General features: G+C 41.6%; 2 protein-coding genes across 2 annotated transcripts; one reads left to right on the top strand and one right to left on the bottom strand.

Annotated features, from left to right (window-relative positions):
- Positions 1-391: 391 nt before the first annotated feature.
- Positions 392-9,966, top strand: usp44 (ubiquitin specific peptidase 44). The gene is made up of 6 exons (XM_079655622.1): positions 392-496; positions 2,810-4,510; positions 5,213-5,408; positions 6,181-6,289; positions 6,454-6,722; positions 7,455-9,966. The coding sequence occupies exons 2-6, from the start codon at positions 2,969-2,971 to the stop codon at positions 7,577-7,579; spliced, it is 2,241 nt and encodes a 746-aa protein (XP_079511748.1). The 5' UTR covers positions 392-496; positions 2,810-2,968; the 3' UTR covers positions 7,580-9,966.
- Positions 9,967-12,375: 2,409 nt separating this feature from the next.
- On the bottom strand, positions 12,376-16,189 carry LOC307022612 (uncharacterized protein). The gene is made up of 2 exons (XM_079655457.1): positions 15,621-16,189; positions 12,376-13,826 (listed from the first exon to the last, which is right to left on the bottom strand). Exons 1-2 carry the CDS (start codon positions 16,027-16,029, stop codon positions 12,805-12,807), a joined length of 1,431 nt encoding a protein of 476 aa, XP_079511583.1. The 5' UTR covers positions 16,030-16,189; the 3' UTR covers positions 12,376-12,804.
- Between the last annotated feature and the right edge of the window lie 203 nt (positions 16,190-16,392).

The following is a 16,392-nucleotide window of genomic DNA, read 5'->3' on the forward strand; positions in this document are numbered from 1 at the left end:
AATACTTCAATCCTATTGTGTTTATATTTCATTTATATATAAGTAAATAAAGCTATATTTTATTTATGTCATACCATTTTATTTACCATCTTATTGTAATTTAAAAGTTGTATGAAGAGTGCAATACATTCATTGTACTGTTGAAGCTGTAATGCTCTTCATCCTGCAAATGACTTATAAGTAAGACTGAAACTGAACACTATGATAAAAAAAATTAAATAACAATAAAAGTAGCAATTTACAGTATGTCACCTAATAGTTAACGCCAAACAGGACTACAACAATTAAAATGACAGTATAATTCAACTCTAAATACACATTGTGATCACCATCATCTTCCACATCTCCATCCTCATCAACAATCACAACAACATAACAACAACAACAACAACGTCACGTCTCGAGGACGCGCTAGAGCCTACACCACGCTACATGGACTGACAAGATGGCGATCATTTTAGAAACAGAGGAGTTACTGCCGTGAAGGAGAGGCTCGGTATGCAGCTTTCTTTTCTCTCACAGTCATTCATATTCAACATGCTAGAAGTGTATGTGATGATATGTTAGTTGCCCTTTACACACGTCCGGTCGGCTGGTTTTAAAGCCTAGCCGGCTGCTGGGAGCTGACCTCCGGTTAACGCATGAACTTGTTAGGATTATCTCAGTTAGCCTGGCAGGCTAATGCTAACTAGCATGCTAGACTAATGTTAGCAGGGCAGCTAGGGCTGACTAACCTCTTTTATAAATACAAGAACAACGGTAGATTTTACATGCGTGGCTCTTGTGTTGTAAAACGTCACGTATGTGTTTTTACATTTTGTATTATCGTCCTGTGAGGGTTGTAAGTGCTTTGGGTGGCATTTATGTATGATTTGAATGTTTTGTCATAGCAACTCCTCTTAGCTGTATTAATTACATGCTAGCAGTAGCTAGCTTACCTTAGCTGGAGAGGCAACGTTACCTAAAAGTTGGGCTGTGATGACTGTCCTTATTACGCGTCTCGTTTATCCGTTTTGTCGTGCACATTGTTGAAATGCTCAACAAGCGCACCATGTTTTGTTGAGACTTAGTGCAACTGTAGTAACGTGAGTCTGGGGTGATCAGGCACTTAAGACCATGCAGTCACAAGGACAACCAGGCTAAGCGCGCTAACTGGCTGGTAAAACTTCGGTGACATTAGAAACTCTGGAAACTCCCAAAAGTCTTCGCACTGTTTGCAATATAACACGTTCACTTTTTATGAAGTGGATTACTTTATTTGTAAAGCTCTGTTGTGATAACTGTAACTTACACTGAGGGTAAACCTTGGCGATGTTATGATGTGGACATTGAAGTTACTAATAAAAGTAGTGCCACGTTATTCTGTACCTTGGTTGCTTATCCGGATACCACCTAACGGATCAGCCTGACACTATTTTATGCTCTGTGATTTAGCATTGTTTATGTTAGTTAGTTATCAACTCAACGGGGTCTGTCTGCAGTAGCTGGAAACACTCAAGACATCCCAAACGGTTGAACATTTACCGACTCAATACGCCCACTCGCACTAAAATAACACCTAAGTCGATCTGAACCCCTTGTTTGGCGTTTTAAATGCTAAATGAATTGAAGCAATTGGAACAATAAAGTAGAAGGACAATATATTTCTCAATTAAGAAACCTCATGTTTCCTTGTCCTCCCATCACCATTACTTTCTCTATTTTCTAAAATGTGCCATTTTCTAGCAGCACATTGCTTTCCCTGGTTTTCACTCATTCATTTCCCCAGCAAAGGTAGCTCTGTACCCAGACAAAAGAATGCACCCTTTTGCAAACTCAATCACCCTTTTGTTGGATAATCTTACTTCTTTGACCTCAGTGGGGGGGATTGATAGGGCTCAGCCCACTCAAGGATCCCAACTTGTTCAACTGAGGTACACCAACGCCCGGAGATGTGAAAAGAAGCCATAAGAGCTTGAGAGAAGACGGATTGTTGGGTTGCCTCAAAACCAAAGTAAAACCCCTTGTTCAAACTGTGTTTTGGGGCAACTCTCCCACAGTCAGAAGATCAAAAAAGACTGGGGTTTTAGCTGTATCTTATTTGCCGTTTATAAGCAGTAGATTACTGTAAAACAATTTGATGGAGGAAAATATGTTTATACCCCTGTGATGTCACCTTGGCAAATATCACCGTGCCTGCTGAGTTTTTATTTCTTTATTTTTATATGAGTGACTATCTCTGGAAAAGCTCAAAGGGTTGTGTTGTTTATAGTGTCACATCCAGGTTCAATAGCCCATGTTAACTAGCACACCTTTCTGTTTTCAGTGGATGCGCCTGGCAACTCACTGCAGTCATGTTTATCAACCAGTTATTTAACTGTTGGCCCGTGTTAAAGTCTGCGTGCCACCTGGCAGTTTGCCGCAGTTTGCTGAGTGTCGCTATTGCCTCATAAAAAAGAATCATTGGAGGTTAGACATATCAACATTTAGATACTTTTGTGTTTCCGCCAAAATTATCAGATGTCATTATCATGTATAAATACACCTTTTTAAAATCCTATGGGTTTCCTCAAACTTAATAGGGCCAATCCTTCCCGGGGATGGAAACACCTTTATCAACCAAAACTGTCATTTTGTTATTGGGACAGCAAAAATTCCCATGGAATATTATTTTGGGACAAAAATCTTGCTGCAAGGGTAGGTGTTCAAAAGAGTACAAAAAGATAATTAGGAGGAACTTACACTGCTAAAGAAAATCCGATTTGAAGCACAGTTCCATGTATCTATTTTCTTCTATTCATCTTGACTAACTGTTCTCTATCCCCTTTAGAGGCCACCATGCCCTAGGAGGGTCCCTTTTCTCAGCTCACCATGATCACCATGGTGATATGAAACCACAGTGAAACGTTGAAAAACACAGACTCACACACAGACGGCCAGGTTCTGACTGACAAGGCCCGCCATCCAGCTGGGCAGGCCGGCGTGTGTAATGGACAGGTGTAAGCATGTGGGGCGGCTGCGACTAGCCCCGGATCACTCCATCCTCAACCCCCAGAAGTGGCACTGCGTAGACTGCAACACCAGCGAGTCTATATGGGCCTGCCTGGGCTGCGCTCATGTGGCGTGCGGGCGCTACATCGAGGAACACGCTCTGCAGCACTTTCAGCAGCACCACCACCCGCTGGCTATGGAAATTAATGAACTTTACGTTTTTTGTTACTTGTGTGACGACTATGTCCTGAATGACAACACCACTGGAGACCTGAAGCTGCTTCGTAGTACGCTCAGCGCCATCCAGAGCCAGCGCTATGAGGTAACCACACGTAGTGGGCGCACACTCCGCTCTGCTAGCGCCGATGCCCTCATGCCATCAGGTGCCCGGGAGCTGCAACTGAGGGACGAGGACAGGATGTTTACTGCGCTCTGGCATCGTCGCAGGGCGCTTATGGGACGTGTTTTTCGCTTCTGGTTTGCAATGACTGAATGTGGGAAGAAAAGAGAAGAAGAAGAGCGAAAGAGGGATGAGGATGAAGAGCAGAAAAGGGAGGCAAGGGAGAGGAGGAAGGCTACAAAGAGAAAGCTACTGGTGGAGCTGGAGAATGCTCCTCTCAGGAAGAGTCGGCGGTTACATCGGAAGAGCCAGCGTGTAACACAAGCTCCAGTTGCTGCACCAACCACTCGGAGTGCACGCAGAGAGTCAAAAACCCCAGTGCCCACGTCTGTCCCCCGCAGGCCAAGGACTCAGAGCCCTGCCATGGCTACACCTAAGAAAGGTGGGCGGACAAAAAAGGTCCAACCACCTCCCAAAACTAGGAGCCGTTCTTCTGCCAACAGATCTAAGCCCAAATCAGCAACCCCCCTTTCTGACCAAACACCTGTTCGCCGCAGGCCGAGTACCAAACAAGGTGGCTCACCTTTTAAGCGACGCCCCACAGTCACTCCTGGAGTGACGGGCCTGAGGAATTTAGGCAACACCTGTTATATGAACTCCATCCTACAGGTGCTGAGCCACCTCCATTTCTTCAGGGAGTGCTTTCTGCGCCTTGATCTGACGCAGGCACTGGAGCTGCTCGCATCCGCCGTCCACGGCCAACTGACGGAGAAAGCCTCGTCCCAGTCCACGCTGATCCAAAGGAGGGGATTCCAGGCCAGCTCAGGATCTGGGGCAGGGCTGAGCGGCGGGGCCTCACGGACCCGCAGCATGGAGCTGATCCAACCCAAAGAGCCCAGCTCGAAGCACATCTCTCTCTGCCACGAGCTGCACACCTTGTTCCAGGTTATGTGGTCTGGCAAGTGGGCGCTGGTATCGCCTTTTGCCATGCTCCACTCAGTGTGGCAGCTGATCCCGGCGTTCAGGGGCTACGCCCAGCAGGACGCTCAGGAGTTCCTGTGTGAGCTGCTGGACAAGGTGCAGCACGAGCTGGAGAGCACTGGCAAGCACACGACCACTGCTGGGGTCCCACAGAAACGACTCATTAAGCAGGTGCTTAGTGTGGTCAACACCATCTTTCATGGTCAGCTCCTCAGCCAGGTACGACACATGCATGCACTAAAACACAGAATCACAGGATCAAATAAATATGTTAAAAACAGAACTTAATCTTTCTGTAAAGCTGAAAATAAACTTAAATGAGAAAAAGCACTCTTAAAGCTAAATAAAAATAAAAGTAAATTAATATTCCAAGCTATGATTTCCCTGCCGCACCAATGAACCTACTCAGATCTACCCACACACTCCATTGATAATTCAACAGCCTTCATCAGCGCTCACTGAAACGCATAATTCAGCCTTGGTGGATTCATCACTTCAGATCTCTCACTGCAGTCAAATTCTACTATGTTGTTTTTTATGGGCTGAGTGTAATTGTAATAGTTTAGCATTTACAGGTGCTCGAGCTGATGACAATATTTGTATGTATACATAATAATCTAAAAAGTTCAACATCACTTTACTGATAGGTGAGAAATGGAGGGAGTCGGTGCGAGGAAATTAGAATACTGAGTACTTTTGGAGGCTAAGCACATACTCTGACACCTGCTCTTGCTGAATAGAGGGCTGTGTAAGGTTTCGGGTTTCTTGGCAATGTGGCTAATCACCACTTCTGTATTTTTTGTTTTTCATACAATATAAAAAAGGGACAGGAAGCAGCAGATGGGATAAGCAGGACAGTTGGAACAATTAGGGTTAGAATAATATGTATAACATCTTTATTTGCCTCTCTCTCAAATGTAGGTGACTTGCCTGGCCTGCGACCACCGCTCAAACACTGTGGAGCCTTTTTGGGATCTGTCTCTGGAGTTCCCTGAGCGCTATCACAGGAATAGCAGGGAGTCTGCTCAGGCTTCGTGCCATTTAACTGAAATGCTGGCCAAGTTCACAGAAACTGAAGCGCTGGAGGGAAACATCTACGCCTGTGAGCAGTGTAACTGTGAGTTAAAAATAATGTCAACATACACACACTATCTTTTAACACATAGACTTTTACATCTGACGTTAATATGAATCTCAGAGCTAGACTGTGGTTAGGTCTGACTTTTTTGTTACCTACCTACCCAATCCAGTTGTTGTATTATGTTAGTCCAAACATGTCCTTAAAGTCTGTGTGACATGGCTAATCACGCTATGAACCTAAAATCTTTATTTAAACTGTTTGTTTAGCCTTCATTTATAGACAAGAAAGAGGTAAGATGAGCCTCATTATAGAAAACTACCACACTTTGGATACATGGATGACTGTTTTTCCTTAATCCTTAATATTTAGGGGGAAATCCCATATGCCCAAATACTAAATATATGATATGATATGGTGTTTGTTTCCTATTACCTTATTATTAGTTGAATATCAAAACAGTCTTCAAATATTTTCTATGGAAGCCATCTATATGTTTTTACCACATAAGACTTAACACCAATTGGAAGTAGTGTTGCAGTGTTTTTCCATATCTAAAGATAGTCTTTGTTTACAACTACAAAAATATTTACTAGAAAAACATACCAATGGCCAAAAGAGAGGTATGAGAATTAAAAAAAAACTGTATGATGGATACTTGCTGCCATAGAATTTCCAGCTGTGCAAGACTGAATGAATGTCCTGAGTTTGTCCTATAGCATGCATAGTTGTACGTCACATGAACGATGACAAGCTGATGTGAAACGGAGTAGAGTTTGCATTGCATGTCAATCATTCCTCTTGTTTTCAGCTGTTAGGCGGCGGTCCTCCACCAAACCACTGCTCCTGACTGAAGCAAAAAAACAGCTGATGGTCCACAAACTGCCTCAGGTCCTGCGGCTTCACCTCAAACGCTTCAGGTAGGATTTTTAAAGAGTCAGTCAACCTCTGTAGCCAAATATGTATTAATCAATAGTATTTTTCTCCATATAACCCAGCTGTAGTTCATCCTTTTAGACTACTGTTTGAAGCAGACTAATGGTTCATTAGCTGATGTGCTTGCTGTCTTGTGATTGGTCCTCAGGTGGTCTGGCCGTAACCACCGGGAGAAGATCGGAGTCCACGTCCGCTTCGACCAGCTTCTAAACATGGAGCTCTACTGCTGCAGAGAGCCATCGCCCAAAGGGGTTTCCTGCTCCAGTCCCAGTAGCCCCAGCAGTCCCAGCAGCCCCAGCTCCACAGGCTCGCCAAGCCCCAAGCACTTCGTTTACGACCTCTCCGCTGTGGTGATGCATCATGGGAAGGGCTTTGGCTCTGGTCATTACACATCCTACTGCTACAACACAGAAGGAGGTGAGATCTTCTCTCTGGAACGTAGGACTTTAGTCTTGGAGAATTTCCATGTTTTTTCTCATAGACCTTCAGCTTCAAACTTGGAAATTCTTAGTTTATGCTCTTAATTTGTTTACCCTTCTCCTATTTCTCGTAATGTTTTATTTTGTTTACCTGCAATGCCCCATAAAATGCGCTTGCTGTTCTTTCAAAACTTAAAAAATCTTAGTATGTTTTTTAATGTGCTACTGCCTAACCAATCAATCCTTATTTAGCCCAATATCAAAAGACTACACATGTGTACTACACACCCTCAGACCCTAGGAAGAAAAAAAAAAAAGTCCGAGAGAAAACCCCACATTTAACGAGGAAACTAAGACTGACTTATGGAAGATTATTTTTCTGAAATCCAAATCAAAAGCAAGAAATTAATCCATGACATTGAACATCATTTAGATTTTTAAAAGGCTTCACATTTTGTTCTATAAAGCAACACACTGAAAACACCGGCAATCCTTTTTCCCACTCTCACTAATGTTTTGACCAATGCCTTCTGCCTGACATGTCACCATTACAAATAGACTAAAAAAGAAGATTTAAAGAAAAACATTACATTTCTCTGTAGGGGATTATAATGTCAGATACTTATAATAACAACCTCAGCCTGTCAGCACAAAAATAAATGAAAAGTGTACTTCTGCTTTAAAGATTACATTGCAGCCATTAAATTGTTTTCCTTGTTTTCTCCTGCAGGCTTCTGGGTTCACTGTAATGACTCCAAGCTGAATGTGTGTTCAGTGGAGGAGGTCTGTCGTGCTCAGGCCTACATCCTCTTTTACACACAGCGAGTAACTCAGGACAAAGACCGGCCGCTATAGGATCACAATCCGCCCTCCTCAGCGATATCAGCACAGCTCCAGTTGTGGTTCTTGTTCCTCTCTCTCTTTGGGCATTTTATATCCTTGAGGATTGGTCTTTTAAGTCTAGTTTTAAATAAGACAAAAACATTTCTTAAAATCACAGTTCTGCTTTGTGAACTTCTTGTATATGGTGTTAATATTTAGGTATTTTTTTGAAAAGATTATGTTTTTGATTTGTGTACAGTTGTATTTTATAAAGAAGAGTATCAGCCAAGATGTCTCAGTAGCAGCAACCAGACTCAAAGTGTCCTCCACAGGTCGCACATACAGGTGTATTCACGTGTCTGCCTGTCTGCGTTCGGTGACTTGTTGATTGTAAATGCTGTTGAAATGTCACTTTAGATAGTCGTTACATTACTGGATGTAAGTTGTTCGCTTACTAGAAATGGCCTCCCTGTGTTTGACAGCTAAATGATGAGTGTTAGCAAAGACGCAGTGGCGTAACTATCGATGGTGCAGCCGGTGCAACGCACGAGCGAACCGTTCAATCAACCTGTACTGTACTGTAGCTAGCAGCAGCAAAGCCGGCTGTATTTCCTGCCAGAAATGTCTACAGAATACGCTGTCCGCATTGTGTTTTACTCTGTTCATCGTCAAAGATCTGTACACAAGAAGGGCAGGGTTTATTTTTCTCTCTGAAGTATTCCTGTGTAGACCCTCCAGAAAAACGCGGGCTAAAATCCTGGATTATGCGGGCTAAAATCCTTGATTATGCGATTAAATATGCGGGGGTTTTATGTGATTTTATGCGGTGAAATTGCGGGAAGTTGCGAAATATGCGGAAAGTTGCGAAATATGCTAAATATGCGGGGGAAAAGAATAACAATTTTTTTAAATATTGGGCTGTATTATTTATTCTCTCTCACACACAACCTGCCACTAACGTTAACCCCCTTTACTATTCAATTAAACACATTCAATGTTTATTTATTGTAAAAGCAATTGGGCTATTTTAATCTCACACCCCCCCCCCCCTCTCACACACACACACACACACACACACACACACACACACACACACACTTCTCCGCCTCATTCTGTTTTCCTTTACTCGTTCATTATCTGACCAGCTTCAATCTTGTAGGCTACTCACTTCGTTTCTTGTAGCCCTCGAAAGGGTTTTTGAGGTTGATGCCCTCGGTGAATGTGAGTTATTTGGCTTTCTTGTCCGCAGCAGCAGAAAGCAGCGAATGTTTGAATGAATCAAAGTGGGTCGTCACCGTCGATTTTCTCTTATGCTCCAACACACAGTTGCACGGGGTGCAGAATAGTTTCCCCCCACTTTTTGCCCGGTCTTTAGTAGAAATGTTCGTCGGTAAATGAGATGGATTAGATTTTTTCATCTTGGTGTTTTCTCTATCGTGTGAGCTCCACACGTTCACTCTATAAAGTGTTGTTTACATTCTGTGATGCGCGAGCTGATGACGTCAAGACGAGTTAAAAAAAATGTTTCTCAACTTTGTGTGGAAAAATGCGGGGATTATGCGGCCTTTTGATAAATATGCGCCATTTGGCTGATTATGCGGTAAATTCTGCGATCGCAGAATCGCGTTTTTCTGGAGGGTCTACCTGTGTCTGTCAGGGAAAACTGGCAGACCTCAAGCCAAAGCCTTTGGGGAAGTGTGTGGAAAAACCTCAGCATTTCCAAAATGGTTCAACATTTGCTGGGTCTCTCCCCCCCCCCCCTCCTTATTTTAACTTTCCAAAGGGATTGTTTTATTTGGCTAAATGCTGCCACCTTTCTGCTCCAGAATGTAATTATCTTCAGAGCGTGATCCATCCATGAACTGGTGTGCTATAAGTGCCCTTTCGTTAGTGAATATATTTTTATACTTCCAATAAATCCAGCAAAGTGTAGTCTGAACACCTACAGTCCCACCCAGACCAGCATTTCGATAATGAATGTATTTTTATACAATCCTTCTCAGAGTTTTTATTTTAGAAGAGGCCATTGACTGTTTTTGAGAGTTTTATATCACCTGATTCTTCAACACCACCAGCTATGACTGTTCCATCACCATTGAGTAGTTGCATGTTCATACTGATTTTCTTTTACCATCTGTTCAGTAAAATATCAGGATTTAACCGGATTTTGACATTTATCTCCATAATGGAGAGAATTGTACAAAAAAAGGTATTCTCCACCTGAACCATTTATTCAAAGCACACTTTGTATTGTTTTATTTTTGTGACATGTTGTTGGAAAATGTTTTTGCTACTACTTCATGAATGTGTGAATGGGTGTGTGTACATTTATGGAAGTTATACTATGCAAATTGTTACCTCAATTTTGTTCTAGAAAATTACCTCAATAAATGAGAATATTTTTTCATTTTTCTACAAAAGATGCTGGTTTGGTCTTGTTCTCAGTTTGTATAGGAAGAGAGCCAAGGGAAGTTTATTTGTAAGCCCAAAATCTCAAATTCATATTTTAAAGTATTTTGCCTTTTTCCTAATTTCATTAAAATGAGCTTTATTGGCATGAACGTTTTCCAAAGCATTAAAGGTCCCATGTCATGCTTTTCCGGTTATTACCCGTCCCCCTTGTGTTTTATGAAGGTTTTTATGCATGTAAACGGTCTGCAGAGTCAAAAACCCTCAAAGTACACCCTGTAGGGAGTAAAACTCTAACACAGAAAAGACCTCCCTAAAACGCCTCGTTGGAGATTTCTCATGTTCTTCCTTGGGCATCGTGACGTCTGGATACCCACGCCCAGAGCTATGACGCACCCTCTGCCAGCCAAGCATAGTAGTTGAATCTGTTGGAATCTCAGGTTCAGTTCAAAACAGTGCTAACAAAGTTGCTAGCGTTTACATATATCAACTACAATGTCAGCCTTACATGTTTCTCATAGCACGAGAATGTCTGCATTCACCCTACGGTCAGTACATTATAGTTGGCGTTCCTAACCGAGCTACCGTTCATAGCGTGTATGCTACCGAGATAAACAACGACGCAACCGAGAGGTAGACATGCTAGGCGAAAACATTGTTTTCATGCCAGCTACAAAGTGTGCCACTCTCTCTTAACGGTTTCAACATAAACTGTACCGAAAATAAATACCTCACAATGTCTATCTAATTATGAACTTGCTTTACTTTCACGCAACACATTTTTGGTGATAACAAATGCAACAAAGTAACATAACAAAGGAGCCGTTTCTCAATCGCGAGGAAACTGGCTTCCAAGCCATTATTTCAAGGATACTACGTCATCGAGTGCCGCCGAAGGACTGTTCCAAATAATCTCCAGCATACTTGGAATTCCACCGAGGCCACGTCCTTGGTTTGGGGGTAATTTCGAGGCTGCACATGGGTAGACTTCGCGTCCTTCAAATCCCCACAATGCTTTGCGCACGTACCAATGTCAAAAACCCTTGCGGAGAATGGCTGAACCGACGCAGCACAGCACACATTTAAATGTAAGTATGTAGTGGCGTAGAACATGTGTTGATAAATATGTTACTTTGTTGCATTTGTTATCACCAAAAATGTGTTCCGTTAAAGTAAAGCAAGTTCATAATTAGATAGACATCGTGAGGTATTTATTTTCGGTACAGTTTATGTTGAAACCGTTAGAGAGAGTGGCACACTTGTTAGCCTGTTCCATTCTTCTTTGTTTTCCGAAGCCGTGGCTTGGAAGCATACTTGCTTCGTTTCTGAAGGAAGTGACTTGGAAGTATGCGACTACCCAGCCAGTATCCTCGCGATTGAGAAACGGCCATGTTCTACGTCGCCACTACATACTTACATTTAAATGTGTGCTCTGCTGCGTCGGTTCAGCCATTCTCCGCAAGGGTTTTTGAAATTGGACCGTGCGCAAAGCATTGTGGGGATTTGAAGGACGCGAAGTCTACCCATGTGCAGCCTCGAAATTAACCCCAAACCAAGGACGTGGCCTCGGTGGAATTCCAAGTATGCTGGAGATTGGAACAGTCCTTCGGCGGCACTCGATGACGTAGTATCCTTGAAATATTGGCTTGGAAGCCAGTTTCCTCGCGATTGAGAAACGGCCACTGTGTTAGACATGGGCGGAGCCTCTCTGGTGGTTGACTAATCAGAATAGAGTGGCGGAGCACACTGGGCTCACAGGGAGAAAAAGGAAGAAACGTTACGCTGTAACAATTAAAATACGGGTGAAATACACACAACAACTTTTATCTTTCCTTATTAATAAGTAACTTATTTTAAAACCAGTTGAAAATATTCCCGCTCCTTTGACCTCCTCAAGATGCACAGCTGGTACTAATGACTGACGTCATCACCGGGTGCCAGCAACAACATATATCTTGTTTTTGGTCGTTACATTTTTGGTTTGTAACACTAATGTAATTAAAAAATAAATCGACTTTTCTCCTCCTAACTCTTATAACATTTGCATAAGCACAAACTGTATAGGAAAATAGTATAGAAAACACAAACAAGGAAAACATGAATAAACAAAACAATCATTACTCCAAATAAAAGATAAACTATTAATGGTAATTCAATTATTACATTTGTTTATTTAAACCCCTGAAAACAAAAATGAAAAAACTAGCCCTGTGACAATTTTTTCCTAATATAACTGAAATCTACTTTTCTTTAAAAAATAAATAAAGTCATTAATAAATGGCATCTTTCTTTTTGATTACCTCAGAACATTGGACCTTTCTGACACATTTGAGCTCTGTGAATCAATTTTCTTTCAGTGTCAATCAGTCATAGTTGTTAATATTCTGTTCTAAGAATGAAAAGATATGCAACATGGTGAATAGGATTTAATTGTTTAATAACGTGACATGGGCTGCACAATATGATCATTTTGAATAAAACAATAGTACTTGAAATAAATAAACATATATTCAAACATTATCCAGCACCAGGAAAAGAAAGGCAGACATGATCACATTTAAAACCCAACATACCTACAAATTAATCTGAACACAAAAGGCACAAATACAAAAAAGTTATGTATTATAAAGTGCAGCCTTCTAAAGATATCCTTTCATATAGCTCCAAAAAATATCTGAGTTCAACATCGCGAAAGTTGACATCATGATGACGTTGAAAAAAAACAATATAGTATGCAGCCCTATAAGTGATGGAACAATTTATATTCATAGATTTTCAGGACATTACTGCATTCTTCCTGGTGCTGTGTAATGTTCCTGAAAACCATTCGTATTTAGTCCACTTGATAGTTAGACCGAGTCACGAATGCGACCCTCTCTTAAATTGACAAGAGCGGCACATATTCTCAGAACTTTGTCTATTTTAGCAGCCACGGTACGCGGGACAACCTGCGATAATATTCTGTAAACTTTCAGTCGTCTGATCGCTCTTTCAGCATGAACTCTTACAGATGCCATTTGTCTAGTGCATATCAACCATGTCTCAGTTGGCTGCCCACATTGTTTGGTGTAGAACGGCTTGGCCAAGTCAACATCATGCTTTAACAGCACATCTTCAATAAGAAACCCTCGAACTGCCATGACCTCATCTCCAGGCATCAGGTAGTTTAATATTCCTGAGTTCTTTGTTATGAATGTGTCACTGCATTGCCCTCCATAAGCCGCAGAGATGAACATGATTAGTCCACACGGGGCATAAGCTACCTGGTATTTCATTGTGTTGAGTGAATCAAGGTTACGGGGTTTTTGTAAAAGGATCTGATTGCAGTCTAAAATACAAGTTAAGTCAGGGAAATCCTCAATGAATTCTTCGGGCAGGTTTTCTTCAATAGTTTCTTTTGGAAGCCACGGAATCAGAGGTCGCAAAACCTCATCCAGTTTGTCAATCCAATAGGGGATTATTTCACGAGCCATGCTTTGGGATATATGAAACTGTTTGCTAAGATCAGCCATCCCACGGTTGGTCCTTAGTTTCATTAAGGTCAGAAGAACTTGATCTTGCACAGACAGTGTAAATGGATTGGAGGCATGTCCTTCCAGTGTTGACACGAGGATGTTAAATGTCTTAAGAGATACACCAGTGTTGAGCAAAGCATCCGAGTCGTTTTGTAGCATGAAGTACCCAATCTCGTCACACTGAGTCGTCTGATCATGCATATTCTTAACGCCGACACTCTTGGTATAATCATGATCCAGTTGTGAAGGGTCCTCCCACTGTGTGTGAGCTGAGCAACGCTGTGGGTCAGGGGGATCTTCAGAACTTAAGATGCCAGCAGCATCTGAGATGGTCATAGCGAAGTCCACTGAGCAGCCTGACAAACACAATGTAAAGAGATGACACCACCTGAATACAATAAGTTTCCCAAAGGTAGGACTATTCAAGAGCTCTTAGGCTAGATAGGTGAAAAAAGTAAATAACAGAATAGCTTTAAATAATTAGAAGTGAATGGAATTGTGGATCGACAGAAAAATCATCAACAGAAAATAAATTACATTAATTAATAGATATGATCGCATTCAATATCAGCCCGTACAGCATACCAGTTTGTACATTTATAGTATATATAAATAACAGTGATGCAAACACAAGTATGGTGAAAAAAGAGAGAACTATCCGAAGCAGAAAGAAACAGCGTAATATACCATCTGACAAAGGCCTGTGCTATAATGCTTCAATTAACTGGCTATTATTTATAATATACTCAGATCAATAGGAGACAGATATTTTAAGTTATAAATCAAGGGTTTTTATTATTATTTACAGCAGGGGTGGGGAACCTTTTTCCTTTCAATTTTTACAACATCCTCCGAGGTCCCTACAAATTATTGAACTCAACCTCTGCTTAAAAAAACTAAAATCACAGACAATTCATTTGGCCTTTCTTTCATGCTGTGCAAAGAAAACGCAACCTCTTAATCCAGATATCTTACCATGACTGAAGATTTTTTTTTAAATATTGAAGTTAAAAGCATCAATCTGGTGCACTTTGAGAACAACATGAGGAGATCTATGGGTACATCTTTCAACACCCATTTGAAACAGAACTGTAAGCAGATTTTTCTTTTTGGATATTTTACAAATCACTCCCCTTTTAAACTCTATTCTTGTTATTTTTAACAACTTTTTTGTTACTGTCATATAGTATTTTATACCTGTTTTTCATTTAGTCTCTAATGTCTCATTAATAATTATAATGATCATATCAAGGTGTGCCTTAACCTCACTGAGCTGAGGTTATCTGAGCCTCTCAGGAGAGAGCTCTCTTCCACCTGGTTGTAGAAAAGCTCTTTAATTCGTTAGCATAGCTAGCTAACCAGATGCTAATAACAACAGATCGCCACTGTGCTTACAACTAAAGACACAGCCACGCAAACACTGCGGCATGTGTACGGCTCCTTATGGGTACTGCAATATTTGAAGAGCTGGAGCGGCGTTCCGGTGCCTTCCGTAAGCACTCAAGTCTAGTCTACACTCCTTTCAGACGAGACATAACCACGTGAAGGCACGTTACGCTCGTGTTGTGTTCAAGGAACCTGTCCTTGACCAGGAAAAACAGGCACTCGCTTGTTTAATTATTTTGCGATCTAGATTTCTTCTTCTTTTTTGAAGTGAGAAGTTGTCCGTCAGTCGGACGGACTAACGGACGAACTGACGGACCCCCACCCCCCCCAAAACGAAAACTCTTCGGTTCTCCACGAATTACACAAGTCACCCAAAGCAGCGTTAAAAAAGCGGGAGGCGCCGAAAAGCGAATAATTTGCATCACTGAATAGCAAAGTATCATAAAACCTAATAAATAGAGAAAGTCCTACATTCAAAATCTCTCTTAGGTAAAAAAATACAAAAGTATAATCGTCAAAATGTTCGTAAGGTATCAAATGTAAAGGACAGAAAAAAGTAGCATATTGCAGTTTTGACATTATGAGGTGGATATTATGGTTGCATTAAGAATGATTTAACTGTTGTTGACAAGTTCCGATACAAAATGATTGATTCTACGACTTTTTTTAGCTGTTATTAATATAGTGGATAATTAAATTAAAAATAAATTCATTGTAAAATACAGTTTTTCACCTTAAAAAACTAATATACTTTACTGTATTACCGTTTCTTTTCCGACCATTTTCACCGTCTTGATTAACATTCATGAAGGAATCAGCAGGTCGAGACTTTTTCTTTCGGACTCCCCGGACTACTATCCTCCTCTTCGGTGGTGGAGGCAGGTCATTCCCCAGGAAGAGCTCTGGGTCCGGGTGCAGCACTGTGGGTCTCTTATCGACGAAGTGGAAGGAGCAAACGTACACTCTCTTCGGGCGTCGTTTGAGATTCAGAGCCGCGAGCCACGCCGCCTCTCTTTCCTCCTTCCGCGGCATTGTGTGCATGAAGTAGCGCGCGGGGCACGGACATTGGTGCCTAAGTTTTTTATGACCTAAACAAAACGTTCCTTCAAATTCCTTCAGTTTCTGTGAATTGTTGCGGCAACCATGCACGGAACATGTTGACCCTGAGCTCATTTTCAAAAAACGTATTAGTTAGTTTAAAGTTGTTTTAAATTCATCTCGGTTTGTTGTTTTTCTGCTCGCTGCTTGCTGGCTCGTTACCGGATGCAGATAACAGGCGGCTTCTTCTTCTATGGTTAATTTACTGGAAGACTACAACGCAGCGCTCAAGGTGCATGCTGCCACTTCACCTCGGAACGGAGAGTGGTGCAAAATACCCAGATGCTTAACATAAATACTTTTGATTATTGTCCATGTAAATCCAGAACATGTAGAAAATGAGTTGTTACATGTAATTTGTATTTATGTCTGCGCATTATTTGGACTTATCTAATTAGCCTGTAGCATGTTTTCTAGCCATGTTAACAGAGGCTGTGC

Source organism: Notothenia rossii, assembly GCF_949606895.1.
Source record: "Notothenia rossii genome assembly, chromosome: 10".
NCBI lineage: Eukaryota > Metazoa > Chordata > Actinopteri > Perciformes > Nototheniidae > Notothenia > Notothenia rossii.